This window comes from Drosophila ficusphila, unplaced genomic scaffold, assembly GCF_018152265.1.
Source record: "Drosophila ficusphila isolate 14025-0441.05 unplaced genomic scaffold, ASM1815226v1 contig_414, whole genome shotgun sequence".
NCBI classification, from domain to species: Eukaryota; Metazoa; Arthropoda; class Insecta; order Diptera; family Drosophilidae; genus Drosophila; species Drosophila ficusphila.
The window spans coordinates 20652475-20670474 of NW_025064328.1; the positions used below are offsets into that span (position 1 = coordinate 20652475).

Below are 18000 nucleotides of genomic sequence, written 5' to 3' on the forward strand. Positions count from 1 at the left end.
CGAGCTCTATACGATCAAAAGAAAGTCTGAGGTGTTCCAGAAATTTAAGGAATTCAAAAACTATGTTGAACGGCGAACTGGAAAGAAGATCAAAACAATCAGGTCAGATAACGGTACAGAATACACTAATAATGAGTTCAAAAGTTATCTTGCAGCCCAAGGAATAAAGCACGAGTATTCCGTAGAATATACTCCTCAACAAAATGGTACAGCCGAACGTAAGAACCGGACCCTTGTTGAAATGGCTCGCTGCCTGATGTTGCAGGCCGCACTTCCTCCGAGCTACTGGGCTGAAGCAGTAAACACAGCAAATTATATAAGAAACAGATGTCCTTCAAGGAGCCTATGTGGAGAAACGCCCTTTAAGCTGTGGAACAATCGCGTCCCAATTGTAATGCATATGCAAAAATTTGGTCAAATTGCATATACACTGGACAAACGATCGAAAAGCAAGTTCAGCCCAAAATCCAAGAAATGTGTATTCGTTGGATACTGCACCGATGCCAAAGCTTATAGGCTGTACGATGTGGAAAATCAAATGTTAATCAAAAGCCGAGACGTCGTTTTCACAAATCTATTTGGACACGAGTATAAGTTCGAAGAGTTCATTGAACCTCAGATTGATGTCAACATTGAGCCGGTAGCAGAAAATCAACCAGAAAGTGACCAAGATGACAACGAAAGCATCCAACCAGAAGATCCTGAGTCAGAGGACAATGAGCCAGACGATAGACAGCGAGTAAAACGTGGTCGTGGAAGGCCAAGGAAGCAGTTAACAGGTAAATCAGGAAAACCCAGATTAATTTACAATCAAATACTTGCAGACCAGATCAACACACCTAATCAGCAGTTTGTGTCCGACCAAGAAGATGTTTTCTACGAAGCTACTTCACTTGCAACGAACCCGAAGGAACTAACTGCGAGCGCAGCACTTAAAAGGTACAAATGCCATCGAATGGAAGGAGGCATTAATGAACGAGTACAGGTCATTGAAAATGAACAATACCTGGGAAGTTGTTGATCGCCAGAAAAACCAAAGGGTTATCGAAACGAAATGGGTCCTTCGAACAAAGTATTTACCTGACGGAAGGGTAAATTGCCGTAAAGCTCGCCTGGTTGCTAAAGGATTCACCCAACGCGAAGGAATTGACTACGATGAGACCTACTCACCAGTGTCCAGAATGAGCTCGATTCGAATTGTAATAGCACTAGCTGCGGAACTCGGACTGGATCTTCATCAATTTGACTTCAACAGCGCCTATTTGAATGGAGAAATTGAGAATATGTTGCAGACATTCTCAAACGGTTCAATATGGAGAATTGTAAGCCCGTAAACACACCGATCAACACGAATGAGAAATTGTCAACCGAAATGTGTCCAAAAACCGAAAACCAGAAAGAAGAAGTTTCCAACGTGCCGTATCAGAGTTTAATAGGAGCCCTTATGTGGTTGGCAGTATCAACGCGCCCTGATATTGCATTTGTAGTGAGTGCCCTGAGTCAATACAATACAAACTTTGGAAAACAACACTGGATTGCTGCGAAAAGGGTATTACGTTATCTAAAAGGTACTCAGAACTATTGCCTGGTTTACAAACGAAGTGGCAAACCCCTTGTAGGCTACACCGATGCTGACTGGGCCGCAAACATTGACGATCGCAGATCTTTTTCAGGTTTTGCTTTTAAGTTCGCAGGTGCAGCAATATCCTGGGAATGCCGGAAGCAACGGACGGTTGCATTATCGAGTACAGAAGCAGAGTACATGGCTCTGTCCTACTCCTCAAAGGAAGCTGTTCATCTCAGAAGCTTTCTACAAGAAATTTTGGGCCAACTGAAGACGACCATCATCTACAATGACAATCAAGGAGCTGGCCAACTTACGCGCAACCTCGTGTTCCACAAACGCACCAAGCATGTTGACATCCGCCACCATTTCATCCGAGAGCTGGTTGACGAAGGAACTATTTCAGTAAACTACATTCCAACGACCGAGATGCCAGCAGACATATTGACAAAGGGACTCAGCGCTTCAAAACACAATACCTGCAAGACGGCCTTGGGTATGCGTCTAGTCGATCAACACCTTACTAATTGAGGGGAAGTATTGGAAATGCAATTGGCACGGTATCGCATACCGAACTATCGATAGTAAAGTCTAATGTACCTTCTCTAACGATCGTACTGCCTCCTTCTTCTTCCTTCCACCTCTATCGCCAACAGATGTGTAAAGCTTAATCTCTGTATCAATTATCTCTGTAATAAAACTATTCTACTCAAGCTAAATTACAACACTTCGCAAGCTTAGCATAGTCTTTAATAAAGCGACGATAAAACCCTGACAGTCCTAAAAAGGAACGAAGATCTTTGAGTGTCTTTGGTTCGGGGTATTCGACGATTGCTCTCACTTTTTCCGGGTTTTTCTTAATTCCGGTATCTGCTACTAAAAATCCCAAAAATTCAACTTCTTTTTTAAAAAATTCGCATTTATCTAATTGGATTCTCATGTTTGCATTTTCAAGAATTTTGAATATAATTTCTATGTCTTTTAGATGATTTTCTTCGCTTTTACTGAATATAATAATGTCGTCAATGTAGACGAAACACCTAATTCCTATGTGTTCCCTAAGAATGTCATCTAGCGTTCGTTGGAAAATAGAAGGGGCATTTTTGAGTCCAAACGGGAGTTTGGTAAACTCATATTTGCCTTGATTTACTGAAAATGCTGTTTTTTTTTATATCTGATTGTCTGAGTGGGACTTGGTGAAATCCACTTTTAAGGTCTAAAACAGAAAAAAAATTATTTTGTCCAAGTTGTACCAGTACGTTGTTAATGTCCGGTATAGGATATCTGTCTGCGATAGTAACCAAGTTAAGCTTCTATATTCTATTACCATTCTATGTTTTTTCTGTCCGGAGGCATCTATTTTTTCGGTACAATCCATATTGGAGAATTATACGGGGATCTCGAGCGTCTAATCACGCCGTTATCGAGTAGCTTTTGCATTTGCTACTCAGCTTCTGGCCTAAGAGCTTCTGGGTATGGGTAGTGCCTCGAGTATATTGGACTTTCGTTCGTACTTCTTATAATAGCTTCTACTTTGGTAGTGTATGTCAGTTTCTCGTCTGGGTCGCCACATAAATTTGGGAATTTTAAGCAAATAATTTTTAAATTATTCTTTTGCGTTGTATGCTCTATTCGAATATCTAAATTGTTGACTTCGTGAGAAGCAGTGGCGTAACTAAGGGTGGCGTGGCCAATGCACGGGCCCCCGACCAGGGGCCCCGGCTAGGGCTGCTGCTCGTTTTTGTTCTATGTGTTGTAAGAACCTGTTTATTTTATTTGAATTGATAATATAAATATCATTTTTAAGTTCTGCATCTATATAAATGTATACAGTGTCCTAACTACTTTAAGGTTTTTAAATGACAGGGCCCATCAAAAAATTTGCCCGGGCCCGGGTTAGTCGCACTGGTGAGAAGCTTTCTGTTTTATTTTGATTCTTTGTTTGTTTTTAATTGAAATGTAACCTTCTTGTAAATTTATTTGAGCTTTGATTTCGCGAAGTGTATCATTTCCTATGATCGCATCGAAAGATTTTAACGAGGGTAGTAAAAAAATTTAACAAATCTATCTTTTAAATCGAATGGGTTGGCAATTGTGTGGTGTGTGATTTGAACATCTCCGGCTATGGAGCTTACATGAAAAAATTTTGTATTATTTATTGGTTTTTTTACTAATCGTGGTTGAATGTAATTTTTATTAGAGCCGGTATCTATTAAAATTTTTATCATCTCTCCATCACCGATTTTACATAGAAAGTATACCTTACTATGAAGAGGATTCTACTCTACAAAATGAAGGCCAGTATATTTGGTTTCCTCTGTTTCTTGTTCGAAATCTGGAATTTCCGCATAGTATTCGGCTGTTGTCTCGTCAGTTTCCGTTAATTGGTCGGTGATTTCTAATGGGTGTTCTTGTTCAGTGCTTATGTAAAAATTTCTTTGTCTTTTATCTGCCAGTCCGCTTATTTGAGGTGGTGGTCGTTTTCCCTGCAGTCCCTTATTTGGTCTGTGCATATAATTTATTTGTCTTGTCTGTAAACTTTTATCTACATATATCCATAGGTTCTGGCTTAGGCTGAGGCTTTGGAGCCAATGGACGTGGTGGTTGTATTGCTGGGTAAGCAGAATATTGTTGATGATGTCCACTAAATTGCACTTGCTGCTGTGCAAAATGGGGTGTCGTTTTCGGGGTCTGTGGTATGTGAGATAAATGGTTGTCTGGCTGCATTGGATGGTTGCTTGTACGAATTTCTTTGTAAGGCGGTCCTCTAGTAGGCCCCTCAAATTGTCTTGAATTGTTTTGATAATTATTGGCGTAATTAATTCTGAAATTTTGATGTTCTAGTCTTTTGCATAGTTGGAGTGCAGATGGAAGATCTGCTGGCTCTTTGGTACCTAGCAGTCTGGGCAAGTCGCCGTTAAGACCTCTGATAAATGTATCAAGCGCCTTGTCTCTGTAAGACTTGGCGAAAAGATCAATTTATTCTCTTCCCATTTCCATGCATGAAATTTTGTTCAAGATGAGTGATAAGTGGGTATGGACCTGTTGGTAGAAATCTGCTGTGGTTCGATTACCCTGTACTGAAGAAGTCATTTGATATTCTAGTGTCGTAACGTCTCGCTACAAAATACTGCAAATGAAAGGACTGAAGGAGAACAAAACATTGTTGGTGACCAATTTGGAAACTGCGATATTGTGCTCAAACGTCGCGATACTGGGCAGAAATCACGACATTGAGATGAATGAGGAGATACATAATCGGGCTTTACTCTTGATCGAAGATATGTGTTACCTCATGTGTGGTAATTTATTAATCAGGTAAGGAATGCCAGCGCCAAATTAATCGAGAATTAGAACGGGAACGTGAATATGATCACCAGGAATTAAATTGATTAGTTCAAACGAATGTTCCCCCTGTTGAATTCCCAACAAAAGAAAGTTTATGATACTTTAATGAAGGCAATCGATGAAGAAAATGGTGGTTTATATTTCCTAGATGCCCCTGGTGGAACTGGCAAGACATTACTCATGTCATTAGCTTTAGCCACTGTTCGGGCGAGATCCAACATAGCTGTTGCAGTTGCTTCTTCTGGAATAGCAGCCATATTGTTAGAAAGATGCCAAACGGCTCATTCAGCATTAAAATTACCGTTAAATCTTCAAATTATTGAAGAACCAACGTGTAATATTGCAAAACACTCAGCAATGGCCAAAGTTTTAATGGTATCGAAATAAAATTTTTCCTTTTCATATATAAAAAAAAAAATTTCTTTATCTTTTAAACACCAAACGAAATTTTACATAAAACTATCGCCATCTGGTGGCGGAACGGAGTTCGCCGGGTTTACTTGTTTTCAAATTGTTCAGGCCTCTCCCGCTCTCCCTCTCCCGGAGCTTCTCCCCACACCGCATTCTCGCCTAGCTTAGAATAGCATAAGTTAGTTCCAAAATCGTCAAACGTGTGAATAAACGCCCGGCCGGTCCGCGCCATTACGAAGTTTAAAGTCTTTACTTTTCGCGATCGCCGAGTGGTTTTCTTTCTCACACCCCACAGCTTAACACCGCCAGCTGTCGCTGCCCACCAGGAGTTTTGCTGCCTTCAGTCGGACGCCCCAGCACAACACAAATAACACTGTGCGACAAAATTTAACAAAATCTTTGTTTAAGTTACTTTTTTGATTGTTTTCGGTTAAGGGACATAAGTTATGCACAAAAATATTTATGCCACCTTCTAAGTGATAGGATTTCTTTTTTTATGATAAATTTTATGAAATTATTATTATGAAAATATTTAACACAAAATATTATTTTTTTTTTACTTCCAATAAACTATTATTTTTTTTAAAAGTGAAATTTTTTTCTGATTTTTTTGTCTTTTCAGAGGTATCCTCGCGTAACAAGTTCCATACAAAGTCGCCCAGCGTATAGAGCTGGGAGAAAAAAATTTTAAAGCATTGTGATAAAAGCCTAACGGTATATTTGCTTAATACATTTTAATTAATAGATATTGAACTTGCATTAACGCTTATAACGGTGAAAAAAAATTTTCCCAAATATGAATATAAAGGGGGGAAAAAAACAAATATTTTCCCAATATATGATTATAAGGTTGTAAAAAAAAAACACGCGTTTTTGGGACATTTGAGTGTGCGTAGAAGCTGATTGGCTATTGATATTAACAAATCCACAAACTTGTATTCTTATTTTGATTAGTAGAAGTGAAAAAAAAAAAATCAACTTAAACATTTTTTTGTCGCACAGTGTAATTAAAGACTTTGAATTTGCAATTAAATTGTCATCTTTATACGGAGTAAGGTCTTAACATTTTTTTTTTCGATTTTTTTTTATTTTTTTTCTAAGCGAGCAATATGTCGAAAACATTGTGTAAAAATGTTGAGTCCATTAGAGTCAAACTAACGGAGTTACAGCGTTTTAAACGACCGAATTTGGCCGTATTTTAACGTATAACAAGAAAGGAAGCATTCTTTGGCAGATATAAAACTAACTAAAAAAAATTATAAAAGGCTCCGAATACTAAAGTTAAACGTTCGAGATGTGCGGCTTATAGCGAAAAAGGCCTCCAATTTAACCATGTCCTACGCCGGTTTGGCTGATTATGAGGGCAACAAAGTGTCTAAAGCCACCATTTGGCGGACTTTTCACACTTGCCATCAAAAATGGCAAGGGTTCCAGGAATTACAGAGATCCATCGGCAGGCACGGCTCAATTTTGCAGAAGAACATTTTGCAACGAATGGGCGCGCAGTTATCTATTCTAAAAGACTTCTGATAAGCTTTATTTTAATATTTTTTAATGTTTAGATAAAATTTTCCGATGAAAAAAAACCTAATTTGGATGGTCCTGATGGGCTCAACTTTTATAAGCGTGACCTGCTGAAGGAGCCCCAATATTTCTCAACGCGCAATTTCGGTGGACGCTCAGTTATGGTTTGGGCTACATTCAATGCGCCTGAAACTGCTGATTTACAGTTTATAACTGGTCGAATGAACAGTGCTAGATATATCGAAGTATTGGAGAAGGGTTTGCTACCCTATTTGGAACAAAATAGGGAACAGCAGCTTATATTTCAACAAGATAATGCTCCAATACAAGTGAGTCGTTTGACCAGGTGCTTCTTGGAGGCGTCTTCCATCGAGGATATAAGAACAGAGCTAATAATTTTAAACAAAATTTAGCTTTCAATACTTTTTGGCTTCGCTAAGAGCTATCAACCAAAAAAGTTGCTAGGTGTCCTATCCAAATGAAACGAACTGTATATTTCATCATACGTGTATATTTCATCATATCGTGCAAGAACGCATTTTTCACATCAAGTTGTCTGGTGTATAAGATGTCTTGATTCACTGCTGATAGAAGAGCTCTCAAAGTTGTAAGGCGAGCTACAAGGGCATATGTTTCTTCGAAATCGAAGCCTTGTCTCTGCGCACAGCCCTTGACCGCTCAATCTTTTCATCAGCTTCTCTTTTGACTTTGAAGACCCACTTATAGCCAATCGCACTTTTTCCTTCCGGCAAGTCGACAATTTTCCAGGTCTGGTTTTCGGTGAGAGAGTTAATCACCTCCTTAACAGCTTTTTCCCAATTTTCCTTGTCGTCACGTATATGGATTTCCTAGTAGCTTCCAGAAAAATCATCGACAAGTGACTTTGTATTGAAGTACAGCGCAACATAGTCGTCCAGGTGTCGAGGTTTCAGTTTTCTTCTCTCACTTCTCCTCGGAGTATCCGTTAACATTTATTAATATTAGTATCCGTAATGTTAGGAAATTTCTTCTCAGTCATTTCTTCGGTCTTCTCTGGTAAGTATAATTGCACTGTGCGACAAAATTTAACAAAATCTTTGTTTAAGTTACTTGTTAAGTCATTTCATGAAGTCCTACTAATTAGATATATATTTATATGTAATTATAGTTAAACCAATACTCTTATGTTACGCTCGAATTGAAGTACTACTCTTAAGCTAACATTACGCTCTTTAATAGTCGCTCACTTGCATATTGAAATTCGCTCATTCTCCAATTATCTATTGTTATCTATGATTTGCATGCTTACATATACACGCGCAATTATGCCAGCGCTTAGCTTAAGAACAAATATGGAAAATTATAACGATCACTTGAGAAAAGAACTGAAACTGAAGCACACGCAAATTCATTACACTGTCTGTCCCGTCCGCTTACGCAAGTTGGCCTTCAATAATTTTATTGATCTTGTTGCTCTGAAGTTGCTTGTGGCACAGGGCCACGTTAGCAGTAGACCCCCTTTTGGATCTACATTTTTTTGGCGCCCCCCAGGTGGACAATTTTGCGAAGCGTTTTCGTTGGGACTTTGGTTGGACTTCGGAACTCTAATTGGACTTTGACTTGGATCTATTTGGGAAGTTGACGTTTTGGAAAATTTACATATGGATTTTACATTGGCTAGGAGTACACAGGTAACGAGTAAAAGTGAACTACGAGGCATATAGTGTGTGATTATTTAATAAATAAATTTGGTGATAAATATTGTGCGGCAAAAATAAAAGTTGTTCAAGCCTACGCGCATACACACATATGTACATGCACTAAAGCATAGAGTGGACCGTAGTTCACTTATCACTCGGTGTAAAAAACTTATATTATTCGAAACTCAACATTTCCGGCATATAAAATACAAACATAAATTTGGCAATATACAAATATTAAAATATAATTTTTGTGTGGTAACTTATTCGGATCACCCTAATTGATTTGCACAAGCCGCTGTTGAGCGCGAAAATTGTTGGTGTTTTCTTGTGCCTTACTTCCGTGGAAACCAGTAAAAGAAAAAAGAGGTCCCGTTGGAATTTATGCTAATAGAAAAGTGCGCATCGTTGTCGGTACAGTTATCAAATTTTGCTGTACAATTTTCTTCAGTTCTCTCTTTCGTCACTTGCGCTGCGTCGGCAGCGAACTTTCGTTTGTTGGTGCATTGACTTCGATTGTCTTTGCATTGTTCCCGTTTATTGCTGCTTGGGCAGTGAACTTTGGTTTGATTTGCGTTTGATTTTGTGTTACTTCTATCGCTGCTTGGGCAGTGAATTTGGATGCCCATCTCATATACACACATACATATATGTATATATATAGTGCGCGAATTGCTTAGTGGTATTCGGCCACTTTCGGTTTAAATTTTAACATCTCGCCATACACACATATATATATAGGGCGCGAAGAACTTAGTGGTATTCGACCGCCTTTGTTTGAATTTTAACAGCTCGACATATATACATACATATATAGTGCGTGTACTGCTTAGTGGTATTCGGCCACTTTTGGTTAAATATTTAAACATCTCGACACATATACATACATATATGTATATTGCGCGTATTACTTAGTGATATTCAGCCGCTTTAGTTGAAATTTTAACATCTCGCCATACACACACACATATATAGTCCGTATTACTTAGTGGTATTCAGCCGCTTTAGTTGAAATTTTAACATCTCGCCATACACACACACATATATAGTCCGTATTACCAAAGACTATAGAATATCAAGATGTTGCATGACCTCAAAAAAATCGTTCTATGGTGGGTCTTGATATGGAGACCCACATGACTTTGCACTTTTAAAGGCAGCTAAGACCATATACTCAATTAGTTCGCCGTGCTTCATGAAGCCCAGTGGTGTTGTGGTAGATGCTATGCCTCGTGTACATGAAGGCCCGGGTTCGTATCCCCGCCGAGCCCCCAGCCATATCATAAATTGTTTTTTTTCTTTTCTTTTTTTGTGTAAATTAATTAATTATTTTATTTTTACATTTTTTTTCAATTTTTTGCTTTTATAATTTTTTTTGCGTTCATACAAGTGGTGAACAGCCTGATACAATTATACAAGGTAGTCCACTCGGCAAAATCCATAGTCCCCTAATTTAACTTTGTCAAGTAAGTGTGAGTGAAACGGCTACATTGTGCTTCAGTTTGACAAGCAGGCACGCACTGAAAATAAGGGACCAAAACCGAACGACTTCGGCAAGCCGAGTGGACTACCTTGAATAATTGTATCATGGTGAGCAGCAAAATACCCTAACACGCGTATGTACACGCGCATGCGTGAAAATTTAACGACACAATTATCTGAATAAGGAACATTATTAATATTGCACCTATGAATTCTTTAATTTAATTATTATAAACGAAAAATTATGATTTAAATGAAAATTAAAGAAAATAAAATAATAATGCTTTACAAGTCTGATATAACCTTATACTATTGTAAAGTGTATAAAGCCCGATAAACTGAAAATTGCCAGCTGTGAACAAATTTCCAATTTGGGAACACGACGAATATTAAAAACGAAGACGAAAGCCGAAAGCAGCAGTTCGTCGTGTTTCTATTTTTAGATTTTCCCTTTTTACCCCGACCGACCGCATCATGAAGCTCGAAACAGAAACGAAAAATTTTTTGTATGGGATGCAACATCTTGATATTCTATAGTCTTTGGTATTACTTAGTGGTATTCAGCCGCTTTAGTTTAAATTTTAACATTTCGCCATACACACATACATATATCGTCCGTGTACTGCTTAGTGGTATTCGGCCACTTGGGTTTAAATTTTAACATCTCGTCACACACACGTACATACATAAATTGGCATAAGGCGTGTGCATCGCTTACTGGCATTTGACTATACTTGTTGCATCAATTCCTTTTTGTTTGTTTGTTTTTTTTTACATTTAATTTCGTTTGTATAATTGTTGGCTGCTATTGGAGCAGAGTTGTACAATTATGCCGGGTAAAAAAGGAAAAGGTCAAGACAAATCGCTAGGCGAAACAACTTTAGGTCGCCTTGATACATTGTTAGATCAGTATAAAAATGTTGTTGCTGATATTGAGCGTATTAAAACTACAGTTAAAAATTACTCAGGGTACGTTGACCCAATTGAAATTGATTGCCGATTGGAAATACTTGATCGATATGTTGGACAAGCCTTTAATATTCAACAGGATTTGGATGACATTAATACCGAGCTGGTTTCTCGAGCTGATCTAGAAGACTTATGTGCAACTACAAAGGCTCTGCTTAAAAGCAAAGGCACTAGTAATCACGTTATTAAAGACAATCATGCGAATTCAACCATGATAGGGTCAACTCTTGCTCAGAGCAAAAAACTGCCCCATATGAAACTGCCAAGGTTTGGTGGGGAGTATTCGGAATATAAAAATTTTATTGGACTGTTCGAAAACCTCGTTGAAAATGACCTTTCTCTTTCAAATGTTGAGAAATTTAACTATTTGTTGTCTTGCTTAGAGAAAGAGGCTTTGGGCACGGTGAAATCGTATCAAGTAACCGATGCTAATTACCCAAAAGCATTAGCTGCCTTAAAAAACGTTTACGATAATAGTTGCTTAATTGTGTTTGAGAGTATTTCAAAGTTATTCGACCTTCCAAAAATGCATGGAGCATCTGCGTCTTCACTGCGTTCGTTGATAGACACAGTAAGAGCGGTGTTGAGTCGTTGTTGTCTTTAGGAAATGACAAACAGATCTCCAACGCTATGCTAATACACTTAGTTATGGGCAAGGTGGATTCTACGACTAGGTCAAAATGGGAGGAGAATTTAGATTATACAAAATTGCCACTTTGGGATGATTGCGAAAAGGCCCTTAATAAAAGGTACCAGCACCTCTCTGCTGAAGAAAATTCTTCAGGTGGGGGGAGCTTCTCGAGCTCAAAAATATGAGCGCAATGGTGGAAAAAAGGGAGGAAAAACGTCGCTAACAGTGGCTAAGCCAAATGAACAGCATAATCCAAAATGCTCGTTTTGCAAATCGGAGGATCACTTCATTCAATCTTGTTCCTCCTTTGCTGCTATCCCATGCAATAATCGTTTTAAGTTTGTAAAATCGTTCCCCCTGTGTATAAATTGCCTACGAAAAGGCCACACAGTTACTACCTGCAAGTCGAGCACTTGCAGAGTCTGTTCAAAGCCGCATCATACTTTACTGCATAGGTATGCAACAGAATCTCAAGCTCCACCAGCACAAACTTCGACATCTAGTCAAGTGTCGTCCGCCAATCTCGCTGCTAGTGATTCTGACCAAGTCGTATTAGCCACCGCAGTTGTAAAAATAAAAGATCAGTTGGGATCTTACCATATGGCCAGAGCACTCTTAGACTCTGGGTCCCAGGTCAATTTTATTACCGAAAACCTGGCCAATATTTTGAAATTACCCAAATCGCGCAAAGATATAAATTTAGTAGGCATAGGCAAGACAAAATCGGCCATTCGGCATGCAGTTCAAACCGATATTGCCTCTCGTTTGAATTCCTTTGAAACGATGACTGAATTAAGTATATTAAAATCTATCACGTCCTATCAACCCGAAAGGCTTGTAGAAAATGTTGACATTCCAAGTCATATTGATCTCGCTGACCCCCTTTTTCATAAGCCGCAACGCGTAGACTTGCTGCTTGGGGCAGACGCTTTCTTCGATCTTCTTAAAGATGGGCGTCTGAGGTGTAAACAAGAGTCTTTAACTTTACGTGAAACAGTTTTTGGTTGGATCGTATCTGGTCGTTGTAAAGCCCCACCAGATGCAAATGCTTGCTCAACGACGTTATTAAGTACAACCGGTGAATCGTCGTTAGACTCAATTGTTAAAAAGTTCTGGGAGTTGGAGCAAGCTCCAAATACTGCGAATCCAAATTTATATACCCCAGAACAGCTACTTTGCGAGCAATCGTTCACTGAATCTGTGAACAGATTACCTTCGGGCAGGTTAAGTGTTAAATTGCCGTTTAAATCTAGTCCGACTTGTCTTGGCTCGTCCTTTGAGACAGCTAAGAGGCGATTTCTTGGCCTGGAGAGGCGAATGGAAAAACAAGCGGAAGTCCGAGACATGTATATTTCTTTTATGAAAGAATACATTTCTCTTGGTCATATGAGTGCAATCAGTAACACAGTCCCGAGTGAGCCACATTATTTTATCCCATACCAGTGTGTGCTCAGACCGCAAAGCTCTTCAACAAAGTTGCGAGTCGTCTTCGATGCGTCAAGCAAAACGTCATCACAAATGTCGCTTAATGACACGCTTATGGTTGGTCCAACGATCCAACCATCTCTCTACGCAACTTTGCTTCGTTTTCGATTGAATCCTTACGCAATTACTGCAGACATCACTAAGATGTACCGTCAAGTGGAAATTGACGAGACCCAGAGATGTTTTCAATTAATCCTCTGAAGAGAAAACCCGAAAGATCAATTACAAATATATCAATTGAACACGGTTACATACGGCACTGCGTCAGCACCTTTTTTGGCTATCCGGTGCCTGAAATATTTGAGTGAAATACACGCAACATCGCATAAATTAGCATCGAAATCACTTGCGAATGATTTTTATGTCGATGATTTATTAGCGGGAGCAGAAACGCCAGAGGAATTAGGGCTATTGCAGCAGGAGTTGGACTCTGTATTAAAACCATTTGGATTTGGTTTAGCCAAATGGTCTTCCAACTGCCAACAATTCCAAGTTTCTGATGCGTCCATTACAATTGGGTCGCAAGAAGACACCAAAACTTTGGGTTTGATTTGGAATCCCAGAAGTGATGTGTTCAAATACTCCGCAGACCATCTTTCACTCGATTTTGTGCCGACTAAGAGGTCTATTCTATCGTTTGTAGCACGTTTGTATGACCCACTTGGATTATGCGTCAAAGAGAGCATACGGCTGCTGCATTTATGTCAGAGTGGAGCATCGGAAGGGAACGTTTACCCGATTGCTCACAGCCAAGTCGAGAGTGGCACCTCTCAAAACCAAGTCTGTGCCTCGGTTGGAACTATGCGCTGCTCACTTACTGGCGAAGCTATGGAGTGAAATCAGGGATCTGTTGAACTCACCAGTGGACGACGTTTTTTTGTGGTCGGACTCTGAGGTGGTGCTGTATTGGATCAAGAAGCACCCATCATACCTAAATACATTTGTTGAGAATCGTGTAGCAGAAATTCAAGAATTGACTTCACAAGCTGTCTGGCGTCATGTGCCTACCAACGCGAATCCAGCGGACATCCTTTCACGTGGTTGCTCAACTAGTGAGCTCAGGGAATCAATCTGGTTTACGGGCCCAAACTTCTTACAGGAAAATAGAACCTCTTGGCCAGTAAACTACCACCTAGAATCCCCCAACGATCTCTCTGTGCTAGAGATGCGGAAGGATGCCACGGTCTTGATCGCGGCCGATGCACTGGATAATCCTTTTTGGACCTCGTTGACAAATCTTCGTCATATTTGAAAATTCTGCGCATCGTATCATATATGCTCCGATTTATCAATGGAAAATCGCACAAACAGACTTCACTCGTGCCATCAGCGGAAGAACTGAGTTCAGCATTTTTAGCAGTGGTGTCCGCATTGCAGCGAATCGAGTTCGCAAATGAAATTGCGAGGCTAAATAAATCCTTGACGTTACAACCTAGTTTTCAGAAACTTAATACATTCTTGTATCCTCATCAAGATGGCAAGCATGTGTGGTGGCTGCTTAGAGTCGGCGGTCGTTTGTTAAAAGCTCCTGTGCCACACAATGCTAAGTTCCCGTTGCTCATGCCAAAAGATAACCGGTTCGTTAAAATATACCTGCAATACTTGCATCGTTCGAATTGTCATGCAGGTCCACGTGCTTTGATGGCTATTCTTCGGCAGCAAATTTGGTTGGTAAACGCTCGTCAAGCGTGTAATAGCATTGTACGGCAGTGTGTACATTGTTTTCGCTATAAGCCAGTCTTGGCAACCCAAATAATGGGAAATTTACCTGCTGATCGTCTTCACGGCAACAGACCGTTCGAAGTCAGTAGAGTGGACTTTTGTGGTCCAATTTTCGTAACCTTAGGAATTAGAGGGAAGTCAGCGGTAAAGATGTATATTGCCATATTTGTTTGTTTTTCCTCTAAAGCTGTTCACATAGAACTTGTTTCAGACCTCACATCTAAATCATTTATTATGTGTTTGTCTAGGTTTGTTGGCCGGCGTGGACGTGTCCAGAAAATTTTCTGCGACAATGCCACCAATTTTGTCGGTGCTTCCCGAATGCTGCAGGAGTTCAGGGACCATTTCATTGCCAACCAGGATGCCATAACAGAGTTCGCAGCCACGCGTGGGATCACCTTCTCGTTCATCCCGCCCCGAGCGCCCCATTTTGGCGGCCTATGGGAGGCGGCCGTGAAATCAGCAAAGGGATTAATGGTCAAGGCCGTGGGCAGCGCAGTGCTCCGACAGGACGAGTTGAACACCGTCTTGGTAGAAGTCGAAGCCATTCTCAATTCGAGGCCCATCGTCGTGGACAGCTCCAACCCAAACGACGGCGAAGCAGTAACCCCAGCTCATCTGCTGGTCGGAACAACGCTCGTTGCGCTGCCATTCGTGTCAAGTCAGCCAGTAACAGACGACAAACTGAGCTACTTGAAGAGATGGCAACTGATATCCGCCGTCAAGCAACGGTTTTGGGTAGACTGGCAAAAAGACTACGTCCTGAGCCTGCAACAACGACAGAAGTGGCTAAGCGAGAGCCACAATATACAAATCGGAACAATCGTCGTGGTCCACGAGGACAACAGTCCGCCTCAGCAGTGGCTAATGGGAGTCATCGAGGAGGTCATCAAAGGCGAGGATGGAAAAGTTCGCGTGGCGGTCGTCAGAACTAAATCTGGCGTTTTTAAGCGATCAATACGTCGATTAGCTCCTTTGCCTGTAAATGAATTTTGAAGCCTTGCAGCCGTTCAACGCGGCCGATGTTAAGTCATTTCATGAAGTCCTACTAATTAGATATATATTTATATGTAATTATAGTTAAACCAATACTTTTATGTTACGCTCGAATTGAAGTACTACTCTTAAGCTAACATTACGCTCTTTAATAGTCGCTCACTTGCATATTGAAATTCGCTCATTCTCCAATTATCTATTGTTATCTATGATTTGCATGCTTACATATACACGCGCAATTATGCCAGCGCTTAGCTTAAGAACAAATATGGAAAATTATAACGATCACTTGAGAAAAGAACTGAAACTGAAGCACACGCAAATTCATTACACTGTCTGTCCCGTCCGCTAACGCAAGTTGGCCTTCAATAATTTTATTGATCTTGTTGCTCTGAAGTTGCTTGTGGCACAGGGCCACGTTAGCAGTAGACCCCCTTTTGGATCTACATTACTTTTTTGATTGTTTTCGGTTAAGGTGCATAAATTATGTACAAAAATATCTATGCTACCTTTTAAGTGATACGATTTCTTTTTTCATGGTAATTTTTATGAAATTATTATTATGAAAATAATTAACACAAAATATTATTTTTTATTTTTACTTTCAATAAACTATTGGGTTGGCAAGAAATGTCGTTTTTTTTAGTAATCGTTTTTAATCTAATTTATTTACGACTAATCGAGCACCAGGGTCACACTTTTTAGTATCTTTTTAAAGATTATTGTCTTAGGTACTATCGTTGAAAATTTGGTAATTATTCGATAACATTTGTGGAAGCTATAGCAAATTAAACATGGAGGACCAAAGTGAGCATTTTCGGCATATTTTGCTTTTTTACTTCCGAAAAGGAAAAAAAGTGGTCGAAGCTCGCGAAAAATTGTGCGAAGTATGTGGTAAAGATGCCATAAGATCGCCAATGTCAGCGCTGGTTTGCCAAATTCAGGCTTGGAGATTTTTGAGTTAAAAACGCCCCATGTTCTGGTCGACCATCGGCCGTTTTTGACGAACAAATTCAGGCTTTGCTGGATGAAAACCGGAGTTATTCATCGCGGGAGATGTCAGAGAAGCTCACTGTGTCGGATTCAACGGTTGAAAACCATTTGAAGAAACTTGGCAAGCTCGATGTTTGGGTTCCGCATAACTTAAAGGAAATTCACCTAACTAAGCGTATCAACATCTGCTATTCTCTGCTGCAACGCATTAAAAACGATCCTTTTTTGAAGCGGATCATTACTGGCGACGAAAAGTGGGTTGTTAACAATAATGTCCAACGAAAAAGATCATGGAGCAAGAAAGATGAGCCAGCCCAAGCCACATCAAAGGCCGATATCCATCAGAGGAAAGTTATGCTGTCTGTTTGGTGGAATTGGAAGGGTGTAGTGCACTTTGAGCTGCTGGGACGGAATGAAACCATCAATTCAGATGTGTACTGTCGCCAGCTATTCGATTTGGCGGAAAAAATTAAAGAAAAGGAGCCGGCACTAGCTAATCGCAAGGGTATAGTCTTTCACCATGACAACGCTAGGCCCCACACATCTTTGGTAACTCGGCAAAAATTAACGGAGCTGAATTGGGAAGTGCTACCACATCCACCTTATAGTCCGGACTTAGCACCGTCAGATTACCATTTGTTTCGCTCTCTTCAAAACTCTTTGAGTGGTAAAAACTTTGATTCAGATGAGGCTGTCGAAAACCACTTGTCTCGATTCTTTAGTGGAAAAGACCAAAAGTTCTTCGAGCGCGCAATTATGCAGCTGCCCGAAAGATTGTCATTAGTGGTCGAACAAAACGGCCAATACATAATTGAATTATTATATGTCCTGATATAAATAAATCATCTTTGAAAATATTGAAAAAAAACGACATGACTTTCTTGCCAACCCAATATTATTTTTTTAAAATAGTTTTTTTTTCCTGATTTTTTGGCTTTTTCAGAGGTATCCTCGCGTAACAAGTTCCATACGTAGTCGCCCAGAGTATGGAGCTGGGAGAAAAAAATTTTAAAGCATTGTGATAAAAGCCTAACGGTATATTTGCTTAATACATTTTAATTATTAGATATTGAACTTGCATAAACGCTTATAAAGGTGAAAAAATATTTTCCCATTATGTGATTATAAGGCTGTGAAATATGCAAAAACGCGTGTTTTTGGGACATTTGAGTGAGCGTATAAGCTGATTAGCTATT

At 39.8% G+C, this 18000-nt stretch overlaps 2 protein-coding genes across 2 annotated transcripts; both read left to right on the forward strand.

The window, feature by feature from the left end:
* Positions 1-1312: 1312 nt before the first annotated feature.
* Positions 1313-2095, forward strand: LOC122320049 (secreted RxLR effector protein 161-like). The gene has a single exon (XM_043208007.1). It carries the CDS (start codon positions 1313-1315, stop codon positions 2093-2095), a length of 783 nt encoding a protein of 260 aa, XP_043063942.1.
* Positions 2096-8462: 6367 nt separating this feature from the next.
* LOC122320100 lies at positions 8463-16104 on the forward strand. Its single transcript, XM_043208181.1, has 2 exons — positions 8463-8517; positions 15064-16104. The coding sequence occupies exon 2, from the start codon at positions 15137-15139 to the stop codon at positions 15809-15811; it is 675 nt and encodes a 224-aa protein (XP_043064116.1). The 5' UTR covers positions 8463-8517; positions 15064-15136; the 3' UTR covers positions 15812-16104.
* The last annotated feature ends 1896 nt before the right edge of the window (positions 16105-18000 follow it).